The sequence below is a fragment of the Sceloporus undulatus genome, chromosome 3, assembly GCF_019175285.1.
Source record: "Sceloporus undulatus isolate JIND9_A2432 ecotype Alabama chromosome 3, SceUnd_v1.1, whole genome shotgun sequence".
Lineage (NCBI taxonomy): Eukaryota > Metazoa > Chordata > Lepidosauria > Squamata > Phrynosomatidae > Sceloporus > Sceloporus undulatus.
Genome location: NC_056524.1, coordinates 26,775,223 through 26,802,802, shown reverse-complemented (window position 1 = coordinate 26,802,802; position 27,580 = coordinate 26,775,223). Strand labels below are relative to the sequence as shown.

General features: G+C 40.4%; 1 protein-coding gene across 2 annotated transcripts in view; it reads right to left on the bottom strand.

Moving 5' to 3' along the window:
- Nucleotides 1-2,539: 2,539 nt before the first annotated feature.
- The window catches only part of FDX1 (ferredoxin 1), a 29,626-nt gene continuing 4,585 nt past the window's right edge, over nt 2,540-27,580 (bottom strand). The window contains exons 2-5 of one of the 2 annotated variants that reach the window (XM_042457989.1): nt 13,757-13,881; nt 8,303-8,432; nt 7,031-7,161; nt 2,540-3,214 (exon numbers count right to left, since the gene is read on the bottom strand). In XM_042457989.1, the coding sequence (XP_042313923.1) occupies nt 7,047-7,161; nt 8,303-8,432; nt 13,757-13,881 (370 nt within the window). In that variant the 3' untranslated portion in view covers nt 2,540-3,214; nt 7,031-7,046. Of the gene's footprint in view, nt 3,215-4,580; nt 7,162-8,302; nt 8,433-13,756; nt 13,882-27,580 lie in introns of those variants that run through there. The other variant, XM_042457987.1, reaches the window with a different exon arrangement.

The window sequence follows — 27,580 nt, the reverse complement described above, 5'->3', positions numbered from 1 at the left end:
AAACAAACATTTATTCTAATCATTCAAATGGAATTGCCTGGCAAGCCAACCAATCCCAATTCAGCTTCCCACTCCTCCCAGAACTGTGTGTGAAGACCTTTGGCAAGAGGCAGAGTGTAGAAATTTTGATGGATGATGTAGCTAGGCAGGTTCCATACCATAGTCACAGTGCGCACAGCAACCAGGCCTGTTGTTGCTATTGTTGTTTCAGTGTTGACCTTCTACCTAATACGATAAAACTATCAATGATGGAAAAATCTTCCAAGCTGCGATATATTCATGAGTCCCTCTCCCTACATGAAGCTCGTAGTTGAGAAAGGAAACGCAAAACTGTCCAAGAATGCCTTTTCAACTGCTTGATTAAATCCAGATGTATTGAGCTGCTGCTATGTATTACACAATGATAATATGAATTTTCTTTTCTTCTTTTTGTACAAAGGATCTGCAACAGTTTTTGAAAAGGCACAAAGGGCAAAAAAGAACATAGATGTGATTATGAATAGACCTGGGTCATGGGTTCCTCTCTGCCAAATTAATAAAAAGGTGGCAGTAGGGTTTTTCTTCCCCTTGTTTCTTCTTAGGGATATTTTTCCCACACCATGTGAAAAGAAAATGTTACATGCAATATAATATTATCAGAAATGGCATTTATGGCAGAAGATATATATGAAAGTTTTTTTAAAAAACTGCACTAAAGTTCAATGCATCCAAAGGTGTGCATTTCAAGGTAGACTAAGAAACAGATCTTTATCCCGTGAGACAAAAGCATGAAGAACAAACTCTACTGTGGTATTACTATGATTTGTATCTCCTGGCTTAGTTATGTGTCTTGTTGTTGTTGTTGCCAGCTGCGCTTGCATTGACTTTGACTCATGGAGACTCCATGAATGAGACACTTCCAAGCCTCAACTGCTCTGCTGCTCAATCTATCCATCTAGAGTGCAAATCCAATCAAAACCCCACCAAACAGTGATACTTTTATTGGCCAACCAAAATGTACAATATATATGTTGCAGGCTTTCGACAGTCCACTGGCTTCTTCATCAGGCAAGGTGTTACAACAGGAGAAAAAAACATTGATATTAGTCATAGGCCTGCATTTTGCTGTTTCTGTTCTCAGTTCAGATAGTATAGAGGAGTATTACATGCAGGCTTGCATCTCCTCCTTCTGGCCGTGTGGCTGTTGGGAGATTCTGGAGTGCAGTCTTCCTCTCTTTCTCCTAGTATTATTCTTTTCTAGTAAGCCCTGGCTTCTTGTAAAGTGTCCATAGTACGACAGCCCCAATTTAATCATCTTGGCTTCCAGGGAGAGTTCTGGTTTGATGTGTTCTAAAACCCATTTGTTTGTCTTTTTCGGCTGTCCATGATACCTTTAGCACTCTTCTCCAGCACCGCATCTCAAATAAATTTATTTTCTTTCTGTCGGTTTTTTTCGCTGTTGGTACATGGTGATGGGAAACGTGTTTTAGAGTCTCACAATGCTTGGCTGAAATGTGAAACCTGAATTTCTTCTCTGATTTAAATTAGAAATTGATTCCACCTTCTTTCTCCATGGCCAATAATCCCCCAACATCCTCTCACCTCCCCACACCCATCAACTATTTGCAGTATTTTGGCAGCAACACATGGAAAGAAGGGGAAGAAGGGAAATTTTTCCTCCCTTTCATGGATGCCTAATGTGCAATTACAGGTAGCCCTCAGAAATGTTTTCCCAAGGGCTGCTATCACAGCAGTGATGTGCTTGCATTTCCTAAAAAGGCTAGCAATACCTGAAGTTGGGATGGGGAAGAGAAGAGAACTCCCCCACTTTCCTTCCTCACTGTTGCTTGCATGTGTAACTGTTTTCAGAATATAAGCAGTAGGCAAATTAAGAAGACTGGATGGTTATCACCAACCAGGCAGATGAGACCTGGGCATGGAGTAAATTATTCAGAAATCGACACACCTCTGTTTCACGTATGTAGTTATATTAACAACCAAGGACTACATAGTATTAATTTGCCTTCTCCACTTTTACATTTGCGTGATTTTCCCCAACCCTAGACCAGTTTCTCACTATATAGATACTGTACAGTATTAGTTATTATTATTATTAGTTGGGGAAAGAAAAAATAGAAAACTTAATAATAAATATATTTTAGTTTCATCATAAAGCAATGACACAAATGAAGACAGATTTTTAAACAGCTGTCTAGTCAAAGTCTGTGGCAAGGCAGAAACTTTTGAAAGGTTGATGTTTACTTATCTGCTTCCAAGCCACCAGTAAGCTGCTATTTTAACTCTTTTAACCTGTCTTTTTATCTTTTTGTTTATATTTCTTTTAGCCTTTTAAAATCATTTTGATTTTTCATAGTTTTAAATTGTCAGATTGGTTTTACTGCACTATCCTGAGATCTTGGGATCAAGGACAGCATATAAATATAACAAACAAATAGCTACCAAAATTTAAGACAAATGAGGTAGACAGTTCCGTGGCATAACTTATTTGCAGTAGGAGGTCTGTTTAATTAATATTAAATGAAGGAAATGCAAAAGGGTGTGGCATTTTACACTTTTTATTCAGTAATAACTAAATTAACCTGGTGCAAGGCAACAGAAAGATCAAATAAAATATTATTCTATAGTAAGGATGGAGAAGTGCAGCCCATGGGGCATGTGAGGACCTTCCTTTACAGTCATTGATTCCCAATTTTTAAAAGAATTAACTGGACTTTTAGCTCTCAAATGGTCTTAGGAACCGAGACACCGCAATTTTATGGCTGGGGGTCACCAGAACACGAGGAACTGTATGAAAAGGTCACGGCATTAGGAAGGTTGAGAACCACAGCTCTAAAACAAAGCAGTTTTGGTCCCTATTTTTCTACCTATTCTAACCCACCCACTCCCAAAAAAGGGGGAAATTGGCTATTTTAAAATAAAAAATAGCAACTAAAAGATGTTACTGGAAGTTCAGACAGTTCCATCTGAAAAAGAGACACAAATGTCTTGTCATATACTCCACAGTAAAACTGTGATGTCTACAGAAACTGGTGCAAAGTGCTTTTATCTTTGACGTGGTGCGTCGAAGTTGTCCTTTATGCCGATCTGGTACGATGAACAGCTGGTTGCTTTCAAAAGCAACTTCGAAGCGCACTGTGAAAATCTCTTCCTTGTCCTTTGCATCTAAGCTGACATTTTAAGGCCAGCAACTGTACCATACAATAGAGATAAAGGCCTATTTTTGGAAACAAACAAACAAACAAAATCTTAGCACCATAAATCGATTTCTAAGTTCAAGGCACTCATTTTGTCTCAACTGGTAATCAGGTCAGAAACATATTACACAGAACTTCCAACTAATTTGACACACTAGCCATCTACTGAAAGCCTAATATAGCCTGACTTACATCTATTAGATAATCCATTAATTCAAGACTGTGACGTTAATTTTGGAATAAAGGGTTATTTCCCCAAGTATGCCTATATGGGGGGGGGGGACCCAAAACATGAATTAGACATAAAACAGAACCCAGAACAGAATAATCAATACATGTATGTGTGTACACTCAATTCCATAAACATATTTCATAGTGCATTTGCTTAAGTTTTAAAAATAAATAAAATAAATAAACCCCTCCGAATTGAATTTTTTGCCAGGGTAAATGTAAAGGCTTTTTAATGCATTTTATTTATTTTATTTGTAGTCTTTAAAACAGTTTTATAACGAATTTATTTATTTTATTTTTAGTCTTTAAAACAGTTTTATAATGAATATTTCAGTATCAGCTAAAACATTTTGCTACCATCCTTTGATATTTTTATATTTAAACTTACTTCTAAACCAACTAATGTCTGAAAACTTTTAAGACTGTCAGCTGCTAAAAATGGTTATTTTGCATACATTTAAACTCTTTGATCTTTGAGAAGCAAAATATTATTGTCAATGTATTTGTCAGTGTATATAGTTCATTTTATTTACAAAGTCGAGTAGTGCATTTCCAAAGTGGATATTGGACAAAACTGTTCTATAATAAACAATGGACAGCATCCTGATAATGACATATGCAAATGCAAGTTCACATTATGCTTGCACATGGACTCCCATAATGCCAATTCCCCCTGCCCCAGGACTCTCAGTTTTGCTGCAATAAACAGCTGAATGGCAATTCCATGGTTGGTGGACAGCATAGAAGATAGGAAAAGCATCTGGCTATGCCTTATATGATACTCCATAGTCCTGTATTTTTTAGAGTGTTTGCAAATCCACTGCTTTCTTAGTGTGCATTAATCTGCATTGAGTCACTGGGATGCAATGTATTCTGAAAATGTAACTTCTAGTCATTTCCAATCAATTGATAAGCTCAGAAGACAGAGTGGATTTCACTATGTTGAAGGCTTCCTTTGCATGAACCTTCTATGATTGTTTTATGTAAACTTATGTACTCTCCTCCTACAGATGACAGTGTATTAATTTGATTATTTTATTTTATTTATATTCTCCTTTCTCCCAACATAGCATGGAAGGAGGCATACAGCAGTTAACACTTGAAGTAAAAAAAAAAAAAAAAGGAAGATACTGCCTGATCTCAAGGAAGCTTAGATAAAATAGAAAAAAAATATTTATTTCCAGATTTTAAAAAAAAACAATTGAGAAATACATACATCTCTGAACTTTGAGCAGTTTAAGAACCAACATTTATATGATAATTAGTGTAGTGGAAAGACATGCAGACTTTTTTCCTGCCTGGCTACATTAAAATTAATTCTTGTAAATAAGGGCCAAAACAGACAGCCCTGAAGGGGTGGCTTCATGCCACCCCTTCGAATGCCAGGTTGGGGCTGCGGCAACCTCACACCATGCTGCCAACCCGGCTTTTTACCAGCACAAAAAGGAGTGGCAAATTGCCAGCTTTTTCACCATGGCGGCAGCTTTGCAGCATTCCTGCAGTGTGCAGCATATAAATGGTGTGCTGCAAAGCTGCTGCCATGTGGGTGGGTGGGTGGGTGGCATCAGAGCATGTGGCATCTAAACCCCATGCTACGATGCTGTCCTCAAGCCGGCACAAAGGGGCGGTCTGTTTCGTCCCAGTGTTCAAGGGACATTTTCATTTAAAGGAAGCACAGATGAACTTTGCATTGTTGTACTACCACAAAAAAAAATGCCCTTCACAAAATTAAGCTTTATGTGCTTGAAATTTTACAACTGCATCTGTTGGAAACTCTGACCAGATAATTCAGAGGTTTTGTATTATGAAACACAGTACATAGTGATCTACTTTTCTGTGCAACCTGTTTTGACCCATGCAAGAAAAATCAGTATGTCCTCTTCATTAAGACCAAAGCATTTTAAGCAGTATTATTTATTCTATGTCACTAGTGTACCTGGTAAGATCTCTCCAGTGTAGAAGAGGGAAAGCAGGATAAATGTGTCTCACCTCCATTGTAGGATGGTTTAGCCCTCATGGGCAGTGAAAGAAGACAAAGTTAATTGTTTTAAAAAAATCATTATCTTTCCCTTAGCTCCTTTCATTTTCTAATTCCTACCATTTATGTTCCAGCACTTATTGGGAATCACTTGGGTCTTTCCTATAACAGGATATACCATCAAACTTAATATTCTACTCAGGCATAAAGACCAAAAATCTTGCATAGCTGCCTAATTAGAATTACATCTGATGATGCCATCCCCACCAACACCCTATCTTTCCACAATGGCAATCAAAGAGTTTCCAAGGTACCACAGATTGGGCCATTGCAAAATGACATATGTAGCTCCCTGGAGCTTTGGTTGGGATGCTGCCAGACTGAAAATGTAGGGTTTGGGGGAGGGTCACATTCAGTCACTAACAACCATAAATGCAAATCCCTAGTGGTTATGAGCTCCTAAATCCAGTTTACAATCTCATAACTACTGGATATAAATATAATCTCAAATACAAGTTCAGGGAATATCTTCCCTTCATTGATATTTTGGGAACAAGGCAACTGCTGCATGTAATGAAATGCTAGTGATGCAGTCAAACATCTGTATATACAGCTTCCTGGCTATAACTGTAAATTACCTTTGTAGTGTTGCTAGTGACTGCTGAAAATATGAAACTTTTTTTAAAAAGGAGATATTATGGCTATGAAAAGGAGAGAGCTATGTATATTTAAGTCCAATAAAGAGTATTTGATACAAATAGACAGTTAACTGTTCTCAGTGCAATTCTCATTTGTTGATGCCCAACAAAATCGCTGTGTTGAAACTTTCGGAAGCCGCAAGGCTTCACATTACATAATATACCTAATTGCAGCAACAATATAGGCTAGATCAAAACCACTTTCTCAGAACAGTAATTGTATAAGGAAGGCTTGCTATACCAATATAGACATTACTTCTGACCCTCAAATCTTATGAAATTACCAGAATTCTAACATTGCATGCAACAGCTGTGCAACATCACCATCCCTTCAGCTGAGAAGAATCTTGCTTTCTAGTAGCACATTGTTTAAGTGCTTCAGAAAATAAAATTTTATTTCAAAAGGACATTTTTGCCTTCACTCTTCTTAAACCCACATCCAGTGTACTAAAGTGAAATCCCTAATGCATAGGAATGTCAAAACTATTATTTTAAAGTGAAGTTGAAGGCTTTCATGGCTGGCATCCATAGTTTTTTGTGGGTTTTTTTGGTCTATGTGGCCATGTTCTAGAAGAGTTTACTCTTCTATAAACTCTTCTAGAACATGGCCACATAGCCTGAAAAACAAACAAAAAAACTATATTATTTTAAAAATTAATAACTAAGCAGGAAGAAAGTATTTGCTATTAAATGTAAATAAAAGAAAGTACTTCTTTAGGAGAAAAAAGCTTCTTATTGCACCTCACATCTAACATTTTACAGTTCCTTTCTAAGTATCCTCAATTTCAGAATCAAAACATAAGGCTGACTTTGACAAAAGAGATCATTATAATCTAATATTGATAATCATTAAATGCATATCTGGGTTTATTTTTATAATTAAACATTTAGAAATAAGTTATAAAAATACTTTTAATATCACAAAATACCCCCAAAAACTTTATTTTAAGAGTTCTTGCTCATATCTATGGATTGTCGGGCATCAGCAACAGCTTCAGGCACTCGAACTGTCATTTTGTTCATACATTTCCTCAAGCAGATTTGACAACCCAGTCGAGATCTACAGGGAATGGGGTGGGTAGAGAGAGATGGAGAGAGGGATAGAGAGAGATGGAGAGAGAGCATTTTGATTTAAAGTTGACTTTTTCAATTATCTTGAAGAAGAAAAAAGTTAAATATTTCAGGCAAGAACTGAAAATAGAGAAGCAGTAATTCCATGCTCAAGTAAGTCAACTACACAAAGAATACTTAGCTTTAGGCTCCTTATGTGTGCTTTCATTCTTAGAACAACTCTTTAAAACTAGTAAGCATTAACCAGATATTTCAGAGTTTGTGTGTGAGAGAGACAGGGACTGTATCCATGGTGAACAATGAAGATTGTTGACATGTATAATATCTTGAGATGTATGCAAAATATCCTAAGATTATCTGCCAAAAGTATGCCTTCCCCTTGTCATGGTAAACTAAAATAATATAACAAGGATTGTGCAAGCTGAATTCAAAAATGGAAATGCAAAATACTGTATGCTATAGTCTGTGACAATGTCACTTTGTTCTAGGCAGTTAGCTAACTCAATCTCTTTTAAAAGCCAGCAAACAAGCTTTACAAAGAAAGGTTTAAAAAGGGGGACATGCAACAATATATTATGGACAATCAAAATAGCACTTCAGCTTATAGAACAGATATAGTCTTATAGACACAAGGATGAATGAGAGAATATGAAAGTACAGTTGTCCAGAGAAACATAACTGTTCTCCTTCAATAAAATCCAGAGGCTTACGGTTAGGTGTCATGGTAAACCATGGTTTATTTTGATGAGAATGAGTCACAGAGAAGCCATCTCAAACTATGGATTGGACAGACCCGCTATCCCCAGGCCTTCTCTTCCAGCTCTCTTGCAAGATGACTAGAATTTTTTCTATTTTGGTTAAATGCAGTTTAGTGTAATAACTAAATCTTAAACTGGGAGGCAGAGCTGGTCTAACTTTATTATTTATGGTTTGAAGGTGGCTTGTTTCAAACAAACCGTAATTTTTAAAAATCCAGCAAGCTGAAGCAAAAGACCCTAGTATCTTGTTTATCAGTATATCTGAACTACTTCAGCATTTTGTGACATATAGTATATTTTGTATATTCAGCATAAGCTAAATGGTGTCTTGTTTTTGAGATATTAATAGGTATGAAGTTGGTTCCAACTCACCTGTCTGTCAAACCATAGGCAAGGTCCAGCATATCCATTTCTTCATCAGTGATGGCATCCAGCTTTTCATATATGTGGTCTTCAAAGATTAAATGACAAGTGGAACAGGCAAGTGTTCCCTCACAAGCACCTTTTTTAAAAAAAAAAGCAATTAAGCATACATTATGAAAAGTCTAAATTGGAAAACTTTCTGAAAATATTTTCCAGTGTTCTCAACTGTTTAGGATCCAATACTGTAATTGGATTCTATCTATAAACACTAATGAAATCCACTATGTTAATTTTACATGCTGTATTATATCTTTCAAAACTTTCTTCAAGGATCAGAAATATTTGAACTGCAATACAGTATTTCATCACAATTACCTTTGTTTAAGTATTCAAACCAAATTAAAACTTTGATTTTTTTAAAAATGAAACATTTTAAAACCAGGAAATTCAATAGAATGAACTTTCATAACATTTAAATTTTAAGGTGGGAAAATGAAAAGTAGTGAAAACAGTAAACATATTAATATTGTTGTTTTTATGTGTCTTCAAGTTGACTCCAACGTATGGTGATCCTATTATAGGGTTTTCTTGTCTTCTTCAAATTGCCTACAGTACCGGCTATTTGCTATTGGCTCTTACATACAAGTATTACTCATGCCTGACCTTGCTTAGTTTCCAAGATCAGACAGGATCTGGTGCTTCAGGGCTTTAAAAATCTGTGTAGTTGCAGGTGAGGAGGCTGATTCAAATTGCCAAATTTGGTGGATCTTTCATGAATGGAGAGGAGAGACAAAATAGACACAACTCTTTTGCTCTCTACTACTGCATCAATGGCCAATTCTCCAAGAATGTGGTATCATCATACAGAATTATGTTCAGGTTCATTCAAGAGCCAGATGGCTACTTTCAACCATTTGTAAGACACCCTGAACCTTTCTGGTGCCTCTGAATAGGATAATACAGTCATCCCTTCATAGCCATGATCCACAGATTATATCCATCCATCCATTACAAAAAAGCAAACCTTGATTTTGCCATTTTATATAAGGAGCACCATTCTATTATGCCATTGTATATAATGTGACTTGAGCATCCATGGATTTGGGTATCCATGGGAGGTCGTTAAACCAAATCCCAGTGTATAACAAGCGCCCAATGTACATATCAGAGGCGGCCTAAATATTAAGTACACTTTCAAAACTATGCAGTATCACTGGTACTACACTGGTCCCTCCCCATTTGCAGCTTTGACTTTTGCGGATTTGATTATTCATGGGTTTTATCACTAAGTTCTCTCTAGGAATATCTAGATCCTCCAGCGCAACTCTATGATCAATTTTAACCAATACTTTCCAAAAGTCACACTGAAGGACCTAGAGATTCCTAGAGAGAACACTCTACTAGGCATTTGTAGCTCCTCCAGTGCAATTATGGCCAGTGTCTGGCAGATGTTGACTACAGAGTTGCAGTGGAGGGCATAGAGATTCCTAGAGAGGTGCTCTCTCAAGTAAAAACACAGTGTTTTGTTATTTACAGTTTTTCCACATTCATGGGGGTCCTGTGCCCCTAGCCCCAGCAAATGTGGAGGGCCAAGTGTATATCCATTTCTTATGATACCACATAAGAGTCAGCGTGTTGTAGTGGTTTCAGCATTGGGCTACTACTCTGGACACTGGGTTCAAGTTCCTGCTTGGCCATAGAAACTCACTGGAGGGCCTTGGGCAAGACATACTCTTAGCCTCACAAAAACCCCTCTTAACAAATCTTGTCACAAAAATTCCATGATAGGGTCGCCATAAGTTTAAAATTACCTGAAGGCACAGCACAGCAAGAACAGTTTATTGATATCACATTTGGACATGGAAAATTTTCCATGCCACATTAGGGCATTCTCTTTTAATAAATGTTTTCTATCTTTCCCTTGAGGTAGAATGAAAATAACATATATAAAAAATGACAGACCATGTATGTACAACAAATCCGTTTGAATTGTGTGTACTGATTTTCTCATCATCTGTGGACACTCATAACAGTTTGTACAAGGGGAAACTTGGTGTGGCAGCAATATACAGGCAAAAGACAAGAAGCTGTTCAGGCCTACTAGTGCAGTGTTGGTCATTACAAAAGTGACTATAGGTGAATCTCAATTTACGTTCCCCGCATTTCCAACATTTCATATTTACAACATTTCTCCAAAAATGAATAAATAAATAAATAGCTGACCCACCATGCATAGCTAATCCCAGTTTACCTATGCAGTTGAATGAGATGGGATAAATGAGAGAGTGAGGTGAGGTGGAGTTTTGTCATAAGAAAAGCTGACTGGACTGGGTTGCTTTGGTTGATTGAAAGGGAGAGTTTCCTTTGCCTGCTTAGAAGGTTGTGTGTGTGTGAGAGTGAGGAAGAAACTGGAATCTTGGAGTGGCTGGAGGGGAGGATTTCCTCTGCCTCTACAGGCGAAGGAGTCAAGCAAGTAGGTAACGGTAGCAATGCTAAACGGAATATCTCTGCTAAGAACCCTGCAATAAAAATAACAAAGAATCTTATGGCATCTTAAAGCCTTTTTATCACTAACGGCTAAGTAGGAAGAGAGAAATCTTGCTAAATGTACAGTGCAAGGACCTTTTTTTAATGCAGCTAGTTTACTGTACAGGAGATAATGCTGTCTCTCCTCCTGCTGTGCCCTCTGAAGCTGCTGCAGAAAAACCAGTGGGAGATGTGCTGCCTTCCTCTCCCTCCCCCCCCCCCCTCTCTCTCTCGCTCTCTCTTGATAGGTTTTCTCTACCTTAGACCTGCTGGAGAAGGAACAGCAGAAGAACATAGTTCTCTGCTTGTATGCTTTCCTGAAAAGGAACTGTTTGTATAATGACAAGCCAGTTCAAGCCAACCAAACTCCCTTGAGAGCTACAGTTGCTGCCTCTCCAGCTCCCTCTGGAGAACATATGAACATTTTTCTAGCCCTGAAAGGGCGAGCTCTGACATTTTATGCTTTAAATTGATGGCAGGTTGATAGAACTGCTAATTTTGTGGATACTTCAGTTCTATTAGAATATATTCCTCTGGTCTCCAATGATTCCTTATGGAACTGTCTCTCCCTATTTACACTAGACTCAATTTACAATGCAATTGAAATCCATCTGCACACCCTTGGACTGAATTAAAGAAGCACCATGTTGATGGTCCAAACCACACTGCAAAAACAATCCAGTTTGAGACTGCTTTAACTGCCCTGGCCCAGTGATAGGGAATTCTGGGAATTGTAGTTTATTGTGGCCCCAGAGCTCTTTGACAGAGAAGGCTAAATGTCTCCCAAAACTACAGTTTCAATAATTCCCTAGCAATGTGCCAGGGAAGTTAAAGCAGTTTCAAACTGGATTATTTCGGCAGTATGTTTTGAACTGATGTCACAAGAAATCACAATTCTGTTCTACGCTACACAGTCTGTGGAGTCCTTTGATCGTTTCTGAGAGAAGTATTTGAGGAAGAACACTGAAAATGTTAAATGTAAAAAGAAGAATGAATAAGGTCATGATGAATCTAGAAACACGTATGTGATAAGCTGCAAGAGCTGGATATTTTTAGAGTAGAGAACAGGAAGTAAATGGGAAATACGGTAGCAACCACCCAATATCTGGTTGGAAGATTGTCATGTAGCTGCTCCAGAAGGCAGGACTAGAACGAATGAGTGGAAATTGCAGGGAAACAGATTTTGGCTGAACATCAGGAAAAACTTCCTAACATTGGGGCCTGTTTGAACAGACTGTGTAATAAGATGATGGGTTCTCCTTTGCTGTAGGTATCTGTGTAGAGGCCAGACAACTATTTGCTGGGGATGCATTGCAAAGTCTGTAATGAGTGGGGGTGGGTGGGATAACCCTTCTAATTTATGATTTTACCACTGGCTATGATTTTTACCACTGAAGTGGAAGAGAATATGCACCTCAGGCACAACAAATGGAACAAGCAACAGAATAATATAGCTTGCTTGGCATTTCAGCCAGCCAGTTATAATCCCCTTGGTACTGTTCCTTTCCCTCCTCCTCTCAGCCCCATTTTTATCCCACAGGCTCTCAGAATTCTGTAAACATGGGGGCATGTTCAGTTGTCACTGGGGTATTAGGGGGTGAGGTGTTGCTACTCAGCATTTGATTCTTAAGATTTGGAGAGTGGGAGGGAGGTATTCCTACAAATCCTGTAGTTCCCCTGAACATACTTCTCTTTGTTGCTCAGAGGCCCCTTTATTGGTTACATTCCTGTGGCCACTTCTATGTTCACTACTGAGGTCACAGTTCTGTTTAAAGAAAATTCAAGGTGTCCCTGAGGTTTATAACACAAATTAGCTCATCAACAGGAGATGGACCACAGCTTTTCTGCTTCTTTTCTTGAACATTTCTTACACAGGTTAAATGTATGGCATAAAACATGAACTGCAACAAGGACTGATGATAGACTGGGACAGTTTATGTAAAAGATGCAGTTATGCTTCTGGTAAGCATGACAGGTTTGTCTTAAGGGTGCCGTAAACTGGAAATGACTTGAAGATACACAACAAAAACATTAGCAACAAAGCTAATGCAACAATAATTAAAGATATAAAATGTGGAGGTATAGGTTTTCTTATAAAGTCACAGAGCAACCACTATACTGAAAGAAAACTATGCTAAAGGAAATTAGGAGTGTAACAAGCAACCAACCATATATAAATATTTGGAGTGCAGCAAGTTATTTGTACCTGCAATGCCCCCTAGTGACAAAATGAAAAACAAAAAGGCCTTCACAGATCAAGAGCTTCTTTTGAAGGCAAGTTAACAATAAGACTGGCAACAATTTTGTCACCAGGCTCAACCTAGGTTTGGAAAAATATGGAGAAAACATGGTAAGTACTGGAAATCTCAATGAATTAAATACACTGATTTTACAAGTCACTTATCTACAGATTTGCACATTACAATCTTACACGCACATCTATATGCATCTATATGCAGGACTGTTCCAATCCACAGAACAGAGCAAAATTAAGGCTTCCATTAGGCTACTGGAAAGAGAATGAACATTTCTGCAAGCAAAGCTAAAACTTGCTTGTGGATAACCAAGATCAAAACAAGGTCTATTCCAGAATGCAGTAAATCAGCCTGTTTTGGTCTGCTTTTAAAGTTTTCTAGCTTTGCAGCAGAGCTTGGGAAATCGCTTTTTTGACTGCATTTTTCAGAATCCTCCAGGCATCATACATATAGGCTGGAGGATTCTGGGAGTTCTAGTCCCAAAAATAATTTCTGCATGTCTCATTTTGTAACTCTCTAGTGAAACATTTATGCACAACTCTTCAATTAGGGCCTAAAAGTGGAAACAAACTACTGGCACCTAAAAAGAGATAGATTGTGACCCATATATTCTGAAGTTAAAAAAGAACTAGCACTCTATTGACTTATGAATCATTTACCCTAGTTTCAGTTATTTACTTACCAAATCCATCTATGTCTAGATTGTTATCAACAACAACATCTAGAAGTGAGTCCCCAACCTTCCCTTGGGCTGTTAGCTTGTCACCATCACGATTTACAAAATGCACTGTAACTTTATCTTCTGAGCTGGAAAACAACAACAATAACAATATATTTAATAGTCTTTATCCACCGGAATATGTGTGTGTGTGAGGCTCAAAAAACTGTATGGCTATCAGGAGATTAGGTAAACTATTTAACACAAACTTTGAATATTTATAAATAATGATGCTGAAGCTAGCTGCAAAAATGTCTCATTTATTTTAAAATATCAAAAAATATGTTAGCCTTTCCTAAATTTTGGCTTTTGGTGCAATATTTCAGAAATGTCTTTAGTGTATACTGTTATCTTTATTATATAATGCAGGTCATTATATCAATGTGGCTTCAAGAATAGCGATGAGTTATTATTTTTATTATGACGGTCAGCCCTCCATGTTTGCTTCCTTGACTTTTGCAGATTTGATTATTTGCGGGTTTGAATCATATGTTCTCTCTAGGAACTTCTAGGGGTTCTCCAGCATAACTCTGTCAGAAGTTGACCATAGAGTTGTGTTAGTGAACCTAGAAGTTCCTAGAGAAAACACTTCTCTACCAATCTGTAGGTCCTCCAGCATGATTCTATGATCAACCTCTGGCAGATGTGACCACGGAGTTGCACTGGAGGACCTAGAGATTTCTAGAGAGGTGTTCTCTCAGGTAAAAAGAATAGGTTTTTTTAATTGTGTTTTTTCCACGTTCACAGAGGTCCTTCACCCCTAATCCCAGCAAATATGGAGGGACCCCTGTATATAAGGCACTAGGAATTTTTAGGGCATTATAGGAAGAAAAAAAATCTACCCTGTGGTCATGCAATGTAAGAGGTATAACACGGGTGGAAAAGGAATAGGAAAGGGCGAAAAATATCTGTATCAAACTCAACATGTCAGTGTCAGCCCTATTTTGCCAAAACAACACTGTCTAAACACAGGAAGAACAAACTCTGGAAACCCCATTGAGGAGTATATGTACCTCATTTTAAGTAGGATGCAAATAAGCTGGATCAGGTTCAGGTAATGATAACAAGGATGATATGGAGAACAACGCATACCAGGAAAGGCTGAAGGGACTGGACGTGTTCAGCATAGTGAAGAGAAGGTCCAAGAAATGACACAAGGCAATCATTAAATACCTCAAGGGCTGTCACAAAGTGGAGGATGTCAGTTTCTTCTTTCCTGTCCCAGAGGGCAGGACCAGGTGTAATGTTTTTAAAGTCTAGAATGGCAGATTTTGATTGAACATTACAAGTAATTTATTGACAGTAAGAATAGTTTGGCAACAGAATTGTCTCAATTGTCTTGAGAGGGGCTTGGGTTTCCTTCTCTGGACATCTTCAAAAGGGGCTGGACAGCTACCTGCTGGGGATGCTCTAGCTCAGTGGTTCCCAAACTTTGGTCCTTCAGGTGTTTTGGACTTCAACTCACAGAACTCCTAGCCACTTTGACCAATAACCAGGAATTCTGCTAGCTGAAGACCAAAACACCTGGAGGACCAAAGTTTGGGAATCACTGCTCTAGCTGGATAGCCTGCATCAACCAGGGATTAGTCTAATTGGCCATGGAGCCCCTTCCAATTTTATTATTCTATGATTGTACAAAGAAAACTCTAAGAAAGAAGAAAACCCCTAAGATATAGACCTGGAGAGCCTATGGCCTTCAAAATGGTGAAGAACTCTAGTTCTCATCAGCACCTGCCTGTCTTGACAGATGTAAGTAGTAACATCTTATTAACTTCTTGAATTTTGTACCACATCAACAGACACATGGAGAAGTTGAAAGCCTGGTTACTTTTCTGCAACCAGAATGATCAAAACAATGAGGGGAGTTGTATTCTAATGCAGGCTAGAAAAGGAAGATATAAACAGATTCCTTGAACAAGGAAAACCTGTCAAGAAAGAAGGCTACGAGAGAAATTCTTCTCCCGGGCACAATATCATCTTAGATATAGGAATTTTTAATATATTTATCTTTTGTTATTATGTGCCCTTAAGTAGTTTCTGGCTTATAGCAACCCTAAGGCAAATCTATCATGTGATTTTCTTGGCAGTATTTGTTCAGAGAAGGTTTGCCATTGCCTTAGAATCATAGAATCATAGAGTTGGAAGAGACCACAAGGGCCATTCAGTCCAACCCCCTGCCATGCAGAAAATCTCAATCAAAGCATTCCCGACAGGTGGCCATCCAGCCTCTGTTTAAAGACCTCTAAGGAAGGAGACTCCCCTACACTCCGAAGTAGTTTGTTCCACTGTCGAATAGCCCTTACTGTCAGGAAGTACCTCCTAATGTTGAGGTGGAATCTCTTTTTCTGCAGCTTGCATCCATTGTTCCATGTTCTAGTCTCTGGAGCAGCAGAAAACAAACTCGCTCCTTCCTCAACATGACATCCCTTCAAATATTTAAACAGGGCCATCACGTCACCTCTTAACCTTCTCTTCTCCAGTCTAAACACCCCCATGTGTGGTGTCATCTGCAAATTTGATAAGTATGCCCCCAATTCTGTCATCCAAGTCATTGATAAAGGTGTTGAATAACACTGGGCCCAGGACAGAGCCCTGTGAGACCCCAGTGGTCACTTCTCTCCAGGATGAAAAGGAGCCATTGTTGAGCACCCTTTGCGTTCAGCCGGTCAACCAATTACAAATCCATGTAACAGTTACCTTCTCTACCCCATATTTTACAAGCTTGTTTGCAATTTTGTTGAGAGAGATAAAATGGAAAATGCAAACATACTGTCGCTACTAGTCTGTGACAAGTGCCACTTGCTTCTTCAGGCAGTTAGCTAATTTCTGTTTTAAAACGCCAGCAAACAAGCTTTAACCAAGAAAGGTTTAAAAACGGGGACATGCAACCCCACCCCCCCCCCACCGCCAGCCGCCCCAGACTCTAGGACACATCCCCAAAAAGCACTTCAGCTGATAGAACAGACCTGCTATAGTCTATAGACCCCACCAAGAGAATGACCCCCCCGCGCCCCACGACGCATACCGAGACAGTACAGGGTGTCCAGAGCAAAACCTAACTGTTCTCCTTCAATAAAATCACAGAGGCCCTTGACTCCGGTTACGGTGTCATGGCCCATCCCAACACATGCGTGCACCCTCCCCCATTTTGCACCTCGCGAGAATGAGTCCACAGAGAAGCCATCTCAAACACTATCGGCATTGGACAGACCCGCTATCCCCAGGCCTCTCTCGTCCAGCTCTCTTGCCAAGGATGACTAGACATTTTTTCTATTTGGTTAAATGCAAGTTAGGTACATAACTAAATCTAAACTGGGGAGGCAGAGCTGGTCTACACTTTATTATTTATGGTTGAAGGTGGCTTGTTCAAACAAAACGTAATTTCCTAAAAAATCCAGCAAGCTGAAGCAAAACAAAAGGGACCCTAGTATCTTGTTCATCAGTATATCTGAACACTCCTCAGGACATATCGTACCTATAGTTATTTCTATTCACGCATAAGCTAAAATGGGTCTGTTTTTGAGATACTTAATGGTCATGAAGGTTGGATTCCCAACTCCAACCTGTCTGTCCAACACCCTAGGCAACGGTCCAGCATATCCATTCTTCATCAGTGACTGGCCATCCAGCTTTCATATAGTGGTCTTACAAGATAAAGACAAGTGGAAACAGGCAAGCCCCCCCCCCCCCATGTTCCCTCACAAGCGACCCTTTTTAAAAAAAAGCAATAAGCATACATACTGAAACAGTCTAAACTTGGAAAACTTTCTGAAAATATTTCCAGGGTTCTCAACTGCTTTAGGATCCACTACTGTACATTGGACTTCTATCTATACAACACAATGACAAATCCCACTACTGTTAATTTTACATGCTGTATTAGCTCTTTCAAAAACTTTCTTCAAGGATCAGACAAAATACTTTGAAACTGCAATACAGTAATTTCATCACCCCAACATTACCTTCTGTGTAAGTATCAAACCCCAAAATTAAAACCTTTGGTTTTTAAAAAATGGACAATTTTAAAAACTAGGAAAATTCAATAGAGATGAAACTTTCATAACATTAAATTTTAAGGGGAGGAAAATGAAAAAGTACGATGAAAACAGTAAAACATATTAATATTGTCGTTTTTATGTGTCTTCAAGTTGACTCCAACGTATGGTGATCCTATATAGGGTTTTCTGTCTTCTTCCAAATTGCCTACAGTAAACCGGGCTATTTGCTGTTGGCCTTAACATACCAAGTAAGTACTCAGGCCTGAACCTTGCTTAGTTCCCAGATCAGACAGGATCTGGTGCTTCAGGCTTTAAAAATCTGTGTAGTTGCAGGTGCGGAGGTGATTCAAATGCCAATTTGGGGATCTTTCCTGAATGGAGAGGAGAGACAAATAGACACAACTTTTTGCTCTCTACTACTGCATACAATGGCCAATTCTCCAGAATGTGGTATCATCCTACAGCATTGTTAGGTTCCTTCAAGCGCCAGATGGCTACTTTCAACCATTGTAGACACCCCTGAACCTTCTCTGGGCCTCTGAATAGGATAATACAGTCGCTCCCTTCCTAGCATGATCACACAGATTATATCCATCCATCCATTACACAAAAGCAAACCTTGATTTTGCCCTTTTATATAGGGCACCTTCTATTTGCCATTGTATATAATGTGACTTGAGCCTCCATGGATTTGGGCCATGGGTGTCTTAAACCAAATCCCAGTGTATAACAAGCGCCCAATGTACCTATCACGGCGGCCTAAATATTAAGTACACTTTCAAAACTATGCAGTTCACTGGTACTCTAAAGCTCCCTCACCATTGCAGCTTTGACTTTTGCGCGGATTTGATATTCATGGGTTTTATCACTAAGTTTTCTAGGAATATCTAGATCCTCCAGCGCAACTCTTGATCCATTTTAACCAATACTTTCCAAGTCACACTGAAGGACTAGAGATTCTAGAGGAACCACTCTCATAGGCATTTGTAGCTCCTCCAGTGCCTTATGCACCGTGTCTGGCAGATGTTGACTACAGGTTGCAATGGAGGGCATAGAGAGTCTCGAGAGGTGCTCTCTTCAAGTAAAAACACCGTGTTTTGTTATTTACAGTTTTTCCACATTCATGGGGGTCCTGTGCCCCTAGCCCCAGCAAATGTGGAGTCCAGTGTATATCCCATTCTTATGATAACCAACTAAGAGTCAGCGTGTTGTAGTGGTTCAGCATGCGGGCTACTACTCTGGGACACTGGGTTCAGTTCTGCTTGGCCATCGAACTCATGGGGCCTTGGGCAAGACATACTCTTAGCCTCCCAAACCCCTCTTCACAATCTTATCCCAAAAATTCCATGATAGGGTCGCCATAAGTTTAAAAATACCTGAGGCCACGCACAGCAAGAACAGTTATTAATATCACATTTGGACATGGAAAATTTTCCCTGCCCCATTAGGGCATTCTCTTTAATAAATGTTTTCTATTTTTCCCTTGAGGTAGAATGAAAAAACCTATATAAAAATCAGGACAGACCATGTATGTTACAACAAATCCTTTTGCAATTGTGTGTACGATTTCTCATCATCTGTGGACACTCATAACGTTGTACAAGGGGAACTTGGTGTGGCAGCAATACAGGCAAAAAGACAAGAAGCTGGTCAGGCCTACGTGCAGTGTTGGTCATTACAAAAGTGGACTATAGGTGAATCCATTACTTTCCCGCATTTCCAACATTTCATATTTAACAACACTTCTCCAAAAATGAATAAATAAAAATAGCGGACCCACCATGCATAGCTAATCCCAGTTTACCTATGCAGTTGAATGAGGGGGATAAATGAGAAGTGAGGGAGGTGGAGTTTTGTCATAAGAAAAGCTGACTTGACTGGGTTGCTTTGTTGATTGAAGGAGAGTTCCTTTGCTGCTTATAAGGTTGGTGTGTGGAGGAGACGAAGAAACTGATACTCTGGATGGCTGGTAGGTGGAGGATTTCCTCTGCCTCTACAGGCGAAGGGTCAAGCAAGTAGGTAACGTTAGCCATGCTAACGGAAATCTCTGCAAGAACCCTGACAATAAATAACAAAGAATCTTATGGCATTTAAAGCCTTTTTATCACTAACGCTAAGTAGGAAGAAGAGAATCTGCTAAATGTACAGTGCAGGACCTTTTTTTAATGCAGCTGTTTATGTACAGGAGATAATGCGTCTCTCCTCCTGCTGTGCCCTCTGAAGTGCCTGCAGAAAAACCAGTGGGAGATGTGCTGCCTTCCTCTCCCTCTCCCACCCCCCCCCTCCCTCTCGCTCTCTCTCGATAGGGTTTTCTCTACCTTAGACTCTGTAGAGAACAGCAGAAGAACATAGTTCTTGCTTGTATGCTTTCCTGAAAAGGAAACTGTTTGTATTATGACCCCCAGTTCAACGCCAACCAAACTCCCTTGAAAGCTACAGTTGCTGCCTTCCCGCTCCCTCTGGCGCCTCATCATATGAACATTTTTTAGCCCTGAAAGGGCGAGCTCTGAATTTTTGCTTATAAATTGATGCGCAGGTTGTATAGAACTGCTTATTTTGTGGATACTTCAGTTCTATTAGAAGATCTCCTCTGGTCTCCAAATAATTCCTTATGAATTGTCTCTCCACTATTTACATTAGACTCAATTTACAATGCATTGAAACTCCATATGCACACCCTGGACTGAATTAAAGAAGCACCATGTTGCATGTCCAAACCACACTGCAAAAACAACTCCAGTTGAGACTGCTTAACTGCCCTGGCCCCAGTGATAGGGAAAATCTGGGAATTGTTATATTTGTGGCCCCAGAGCTCTTTGACGAGAGGTGAAATGTCTCCAAAATACAAGTTTCAATAATTCCCTAGCAATTTGCCAGGGGAAGTTAAAGCAGTTTCACATGGGATTTTTTCGGCAGTAATGTTTTGAACTGATTGTCACAAGAAATCACAATTCTGTTCTACGCTACACAGTCTGTGGAGTCCTGTGATCGTCTGAGAGAAGTATTTGGACGGAAGAACACTGAAAATGTTAAATGTTAAAAGAAAGAATGCTAAGGTCCCGATGAATTACAGAACCACGTATGTGATAAGCTGCAAGAGCTGGATATTTTTAGAGTAAGAGAAGGAAGTAAATGGCGAATTACGGTAGCCACCACCAATATCTGGTTGGATAAGAATGTCATATGGCTGCTCCAGAAGGCAGGACTAGAACGAATGAGTGGAAATTGCAGGGAAACAGATTTGGCTGAACATAGGAAAAACTTCCTAACATTGGTCCTGTTGAACAGACGTGTAATAAGATGATGGGTTTCCTTTGCTGTAGGTAGCTGTGTAGAGGCCAGACAAATTTGGCTGGGGAATGCATTGCAAGTCTGTAAGAGTGGGGGTGGTGGAAAAATCACTTAAAGACCTCGTAAATGAGCGGGACCCATGGCGAGAGACCAACGAAGTGGAAGAAACTGGAGGCCTAAACGGCGATGAAAAGCAGGGCAGTCCTGAGCAGGAACCAAAAAAAGGCACGAGGAAGGAAAAAAAAAGGAAGCGAGAAGAAAAGAGATCAAAGCCCCCGAAAAAGAAGCCACAAAATGGGCATGAAGCAACGCCAAGCTGGAAGCAGGAAAGCCACGGCACCAAAAAAACCAAGCAAAATGGCTAACAAGCAACAGACCGAGCTATGCGGCCAAGGTCAAGAAAGCCAAAGCCCGTCTATAATCAGCACATTGCGGTACTGTTCCAGTGCACCTCCATCCTCTCACGCCCCATTTTATACCCACAGGCTCTCAGAATTCTGTACAAACATGGGGGCATGTTCAGTTGTCACTGGCGGTATCTAGGGGGTGAGGGTGGATTGTTGCTACTCCAGCATTGTTCTTCAAGATTTGGAGAGTGGGCGGGGAGGAGGTATTCCTACAAATCCTGTAGTTCCCCTGAACATACTTCTCTTTGTGCTCAGAGGCCCCTTTATGCGTTACATTCCTGTGGCCACTTCTATGTTCACTACTGAGGTCACAGTTCTGTTTAAAGAAAATTCAAGGTTGTCCCTGCGGTTTATAACAACACAACTTAGCTCATCAACCGGAGAGATGGGGACCAACAGCTTTCTGCTTCTTTCTTGAACATTCTTACACAGGTTAAATGTATGGCATAACAACATGAACCTGCAAACCAGGACCTGATGAACGACTGGGAACAGTTTATGCTAACAAGATGCAGTCTATGCCTCCTGGTAAGCATGACAGGTTGTACTTAACGGGTGCCGTACAACTGGAACATGGGACTTGAAGATACACAACAAAAAACCATTCAGCAACAAAGCTAATGACAACCCCCAATAATTAAAGACTATCAACAAATGTGAGAGTATAAGGTTCTTCTAAACGTCACAGCAGCAACCAACATATACTGAAAGAAAAAACTAGCTACAGGGAAATTAGGACGTGTAACAAGCAACCAACCAATATAACATATTTGGAGCTGCAGCACAGTTACTTGTAACCTGCAATGCCCCCTACGTGACAACAAATGAAAAACCAAACAAACGGCCTTCCACAACGATCAAGAGCTTCTTTTGAAGGCAACGTTACCACACTAAGACTGGCAACACACTTTTGTCACCAGGGCTCAACCCAGGTTTGGAAAAACTATGGAGATAAAAGGAGAAAAACATGGTAGCAGTACTGGAAACCATCTCAATGCAATTAACTACCACTGATTTACAAGTCACTTATCTACACGATTGCCACATACAAATCTACACGCCACATCTACTATGACATAACAATGCAGGACTGTTCCAAATCCACCAGAATAGAGAGCAAAATTAAAGGCATTCCATTACGGACTACTGGAAACGACGAATGAACATCTTCTGCCAGCAAAGCTAAAACTTGCTGTGGGAGAACCCAAGATCAAAACACAAGGGACTATTCACACGACCTGCACGCTACAATCAGCCTCATTCTTACGGTCTGCTTTTAAACGTTCTCAGCTTTGCAGCCAGGCGACAGAGCTGGGCGCCAAGAGACGCTAAGCAATCGCACGTAATTTTCAGGACGCCAACATCAGACCATCCAGGCAATTCCATAACACTATCGGCTGGGCGAGGAATATCTGGGAGTTCATAGTCCCCAAAACTACATTTCTCGCATGTCACGTCAAAGCGCTATTTGTAACTCATCCATAGTGCAAGCCACTTATGCACAAACACTCTTCAATATCAGGGCCTAAAAGTGGAGTGGAACACAAACCTAACTGGACACCTACAAACCAGAGACTACGATGTGACCCATAGGTCATTCTCGAAAGTTAAACGACAAAAGAAACTAGCCAGAACTCGTAATTGAATTAGAACTACAATTTACCACTAACACGCTTTCAGTTATTACTCACCACAAAGACCCCCTAGCATACGCAAGACCCCGTTGTCTCCCAGAATCAACACAACAACAGATCCATAAGACAGTGACGTCCCACAACCTTCCCTTGAGGCTGTTAGCAATTGTCAACCATCCACGCAGAACTTCATACACGCAAACAAATGCCACTGTAACTTACTCTTCTGAGCTGGAAAAACCACCAAACAACACACATAAACAGCAATCAAAACTAGTCTTTCAAAGCGTGCCACAGCAGAGAGCGCCATATGCTCACCCCCAGGCCAATACGTGATGCACGTGACTGCGGCAAATCCCCACAAAAAACTGAAAAATGGATATGGCACTCAGGAGCAACTCTAGGTACCAACTATTTACCACACAAACATTTGCAATATTTCATAAAAATAAATCGAGCATGAAGCTAGCTGCGAACAAAACACAAGAATGCTTCATTATTTTAAAACAATATCAAAACACTGTTAGCCCCCTTCACATAAATTTTGGCTTTTGGTGCGAATATTTCACGGAAAATGTCTTAGTGTATACTGTTACTCTTACTTCAACCCCGCATACCCATGCCAAGGGGTCACATTCCAATATCACAATCGTGGCTTCAAAAGACATAGCGATGAGTTACTTATTTTTTACTATAATGACAGGCTCAGCGACCTCCATGTTGCTCCTGACTTTTGCAGATTTGCATTATTTGCGGGTTTGAAATCACTATGTCTCTCTAGGAAACTTCTAGGGGTCTCCAGCAACCTCTGTCGGAAGTTGACCCATCAGAGTTGGTTAGGAACACCTAGGAAGTTCCTAGAGAAAACGAAGAAACTTAACCAGGCCAACGTAGGATAACCATCCGACGGCCCCAGCATGATTCTATGATCAACCTCTGGCAGATGTGACCACGGAGTTGCAACGGGAGGGACCTAGAGATTTCACCCGAGAGACCGGGTCTCTACAGGTAAAAAAGACATAGGTATTTCCTATAATTGTGTTTTTCCACGTTCACAGAGGTGCTCCTTCACCCCCTAATCCCAGGCAACATATGGAGGGATCCCTGTAGATAAGAGCACTAGGAATTTTTAGGAGCCATTCATAGGAAGAAAAAAAATCTACCCTGTGGTCACATGCCAATGTAAGAGGTCTAACACGGGTGGAAAAGGACTAGGAAAGGGCACGAAAAAAATATCTGTATCAAACAAATCCACATGTCAGTGTCAAGCCCTATTTTGCCACAAAAGCAAACACGATATAAAACAAACAGGAAGCACCAAACTCTGGAAACCCCATTGAGGAGTATATGTACCTCATTTTAAGTAGGATGCCAAATAAGCTGGCATCAGGTTCAGGGAATGATAACACACGGTGGATATGGAGAACAACGCCATACCAGGAAAGGCTGAAGGGACGGCACGGGTTCAGCATACGTGAAGCGCAAGGTCCACGAGAACTGCCGACAGGCAAGATGACCAATAGTCTAACGATAACACCTCCAAGGGGCTGTCACCACAGGGAGGAGGGAGGATGCCAGTTTCTTCTTTCCTGGTCCCAGAGGGCAGGACCAGGATGTAATGTTTTTAACAGTCCTAGACATGGCCCGATTTTGAATCACCGCCTGAAACAGTAAAAAGTACAAGTACATTAGCGTATTGACAGTCAGAACTAGTTTGGCAAAACAGAGGATGATCTCAATTGTCTTGAGAGGCCCGGCCTGGGTTCCCTCTATCACTCGGACACATGCAAAAAAGACGGGCTCTTGGACACAAAGGGGCGGGACAGCTACCTGCGGGGGACATTGGCTCTCAGCTCAGTGGGATTCCCAACAACAGGTGGTCCTTCCAGGGTTTTGGACTTCAACATCACAGCAAACTAACCTCAGCCACTTTGACACACAAATAACCAGGGAAATTCTGCTAGCTGAAAGACCAAAACACCCTGGAGGACCACAAGTTTGGGAATCACTGCTCTAGCTGGATAGCCTGCATCAACACACAGGCGCGATTAGAGATCTCAATTGGCCATGGACGCCCCTTCCAATTTTAATTCTATGATTGTACAAAGGAGAAAACCTACTGACAAGCGAAAAGCAAGAGAAAACCCCTAAGACTAAGAGCCTGGAGAGCCTATGGCTTCAAAATGGTGCAAGAACTCTAGTTCTCCATCCGACACCTGCACTGCTGACAAAAGATGTACGCGTAGAACATCTTATAACTTCTTGAATTTGTGCACCACAACATCAACCAGACCACAACATCCGGAGGGGAAGTTGAAAGCCTGGTTACATTTTCTGCACACCACGAATGATCAAACAACAAGAGGGGACGTTGCTTCATAAGCCAAGGCTAGAAAAACGGACACGATATAAACAGATTCCTTGAACAACGGGAAACCTGTCAAGAACGAAGGCTACGCGAGAGAAAATTCTTCTCCCGGGCAACAATATCATCTTAGTATAGGAATTTTAATATATTATCTGTCTTTTTTATTCTGGCCTTAGTAGTTTCTGGCTTATAGCAACCCTAAGGCAATCTATCAGTGTGATTTTCTTGGCTATTTGTTCAGAGAAGGTTTGCCATTGCCTTAGAATCATAGAATCATAGCGTTGGAGAGACCACAAGGGCATTCAGTCCAAACCCCCTGCCATGCCAGAAAATCTCACTCAAAGCATTCCCGACAGGTGGCCATCCAGCCTCTGTTTAACGACCTCTAAGGAAGGATACTCCCCTACACTCCAAAGTAGTTTGTTCCACTGTCGATATCCTTACTGTCAGGAAGTACCTCCTAAGTTGAGGTGGAATCTCTCTTCCTTGACGCTTGCCTCCATTGTTCCATGTTCTAGTCTCCGGAGCAGCAGCAAAAACAAGCTCGCTCCTTCCTCAACACGACATCCCTTCAAATATTTTAAACCGGGCCATCACGTCACCTCTTAACCTTCTCTTCTCCACTTCTAAACACCCCAGTGTGGTGTCATCTGCAAATTTGATAAGTTATGCCCCCATTCTTTCATCCAAGTCATTGATAAAAGTGTTGAAAACACTGGGCCCAGGACCGAGCCCTGGGCGGGACCCCAGTGGTCCACTTCTCTCCAGGATGAAAGAGCCATTGTTGAGACCCTTTGCGTTCAGCCAGTCAACCAATTACAAATCCATGTAACAGTTACCTTCTCTACCCCATATTTTACAAGCTTGTTGCAGAATGTCATGGGGAAAACCCTATCAAAGGCCTTACTGAAATCAAGATATATTACATCCACAGCATTCCCATCATCAACCAAGCTGGTATTTTATCAAAGAAAGGTATTTATTTGTCTTGCATGAATTGTTTCTCTGACAAACCGTGTGACTTCTTGTGATCATGGCATTGCTTTCTAGATGTTCACAGACTCTCTGTTTAATGGTCTGCCTCCAGAATCTTCCTGGGATTGATGTCAGACTAACCTGGCACGATAATTGTTGGGATACCCTCCCCACCCCCCTTTTTTTTTTTTTAAGATGGGGACAATGTTTGCCCTCCTACCAGTCTGCTGGCACTTCTCCTGTTCTCCAGGAGTTCTCAAAGATGATTGCCACATGGCTCGATATTACATTTGCCAGTTCTTTTAATACCTGGATGTAGTTCATCTGGTCCTGGAGACTTATATTCATTTAGATTAACAAGGTATTCCTCTACTATCTCTTTAACTTAGTCTGTCGCTGAAATTCCCCTTCTGTCCTTGCTCTCTTATCCTCAGGTGAGCACCCTTTGCTTTTCTGAGAAGACTGAGGCAAGAAAGTGTTGAGTAATTCGCCTTTTCTCTGTCTTCTGTTAGCATTTAGCCATCTTCTCCAATGCAGTGGCCCTACCATTCCTTCTCTTCCTTCTGCCTGCGGATATATCCAAAAAGCCCTTTTTATTGTTCTTAACCTTCTAGCAAGCCTGAGTTCATTCTGTGCTTTAGCTTTTCTGACATATACCCCTAAAACAGGCTAGCTATTTGTTGAATTCCCTTTGGTTGATTTCCCCACCCCCCCTTTTTCCATTTCTATAACATGTCTGTTTCAAAACTTCAGCTCAGTTGAAAGTTCCTTAGTCATCCATCCTGGTTTCTTGAGACACCTTCCATTTTTCTTCCTCACTGGGACTGATTCAAATTGTGCCTTCAGTATCTCCCTTTGAGAAAGTCCCATCCCTTCTTCAACTCCCTTATCTTTTAGATTTAGTGTAGAATGCGGGTCGACTCTATGCCTGGTTCTTCTCTCCATTGTAGCACTGAAGCCCAACAGTGCAACTCATGATGTATAACAATAAGAATGCAGGCCAACAAACAAATCAAATTATTATTATTATTAATATTATTATTATTAACCTTTATTTATAAAGCGCTGTAAATTTACACAGCGCTGTACCTACAATCTTTTTAATTGGGACGGTT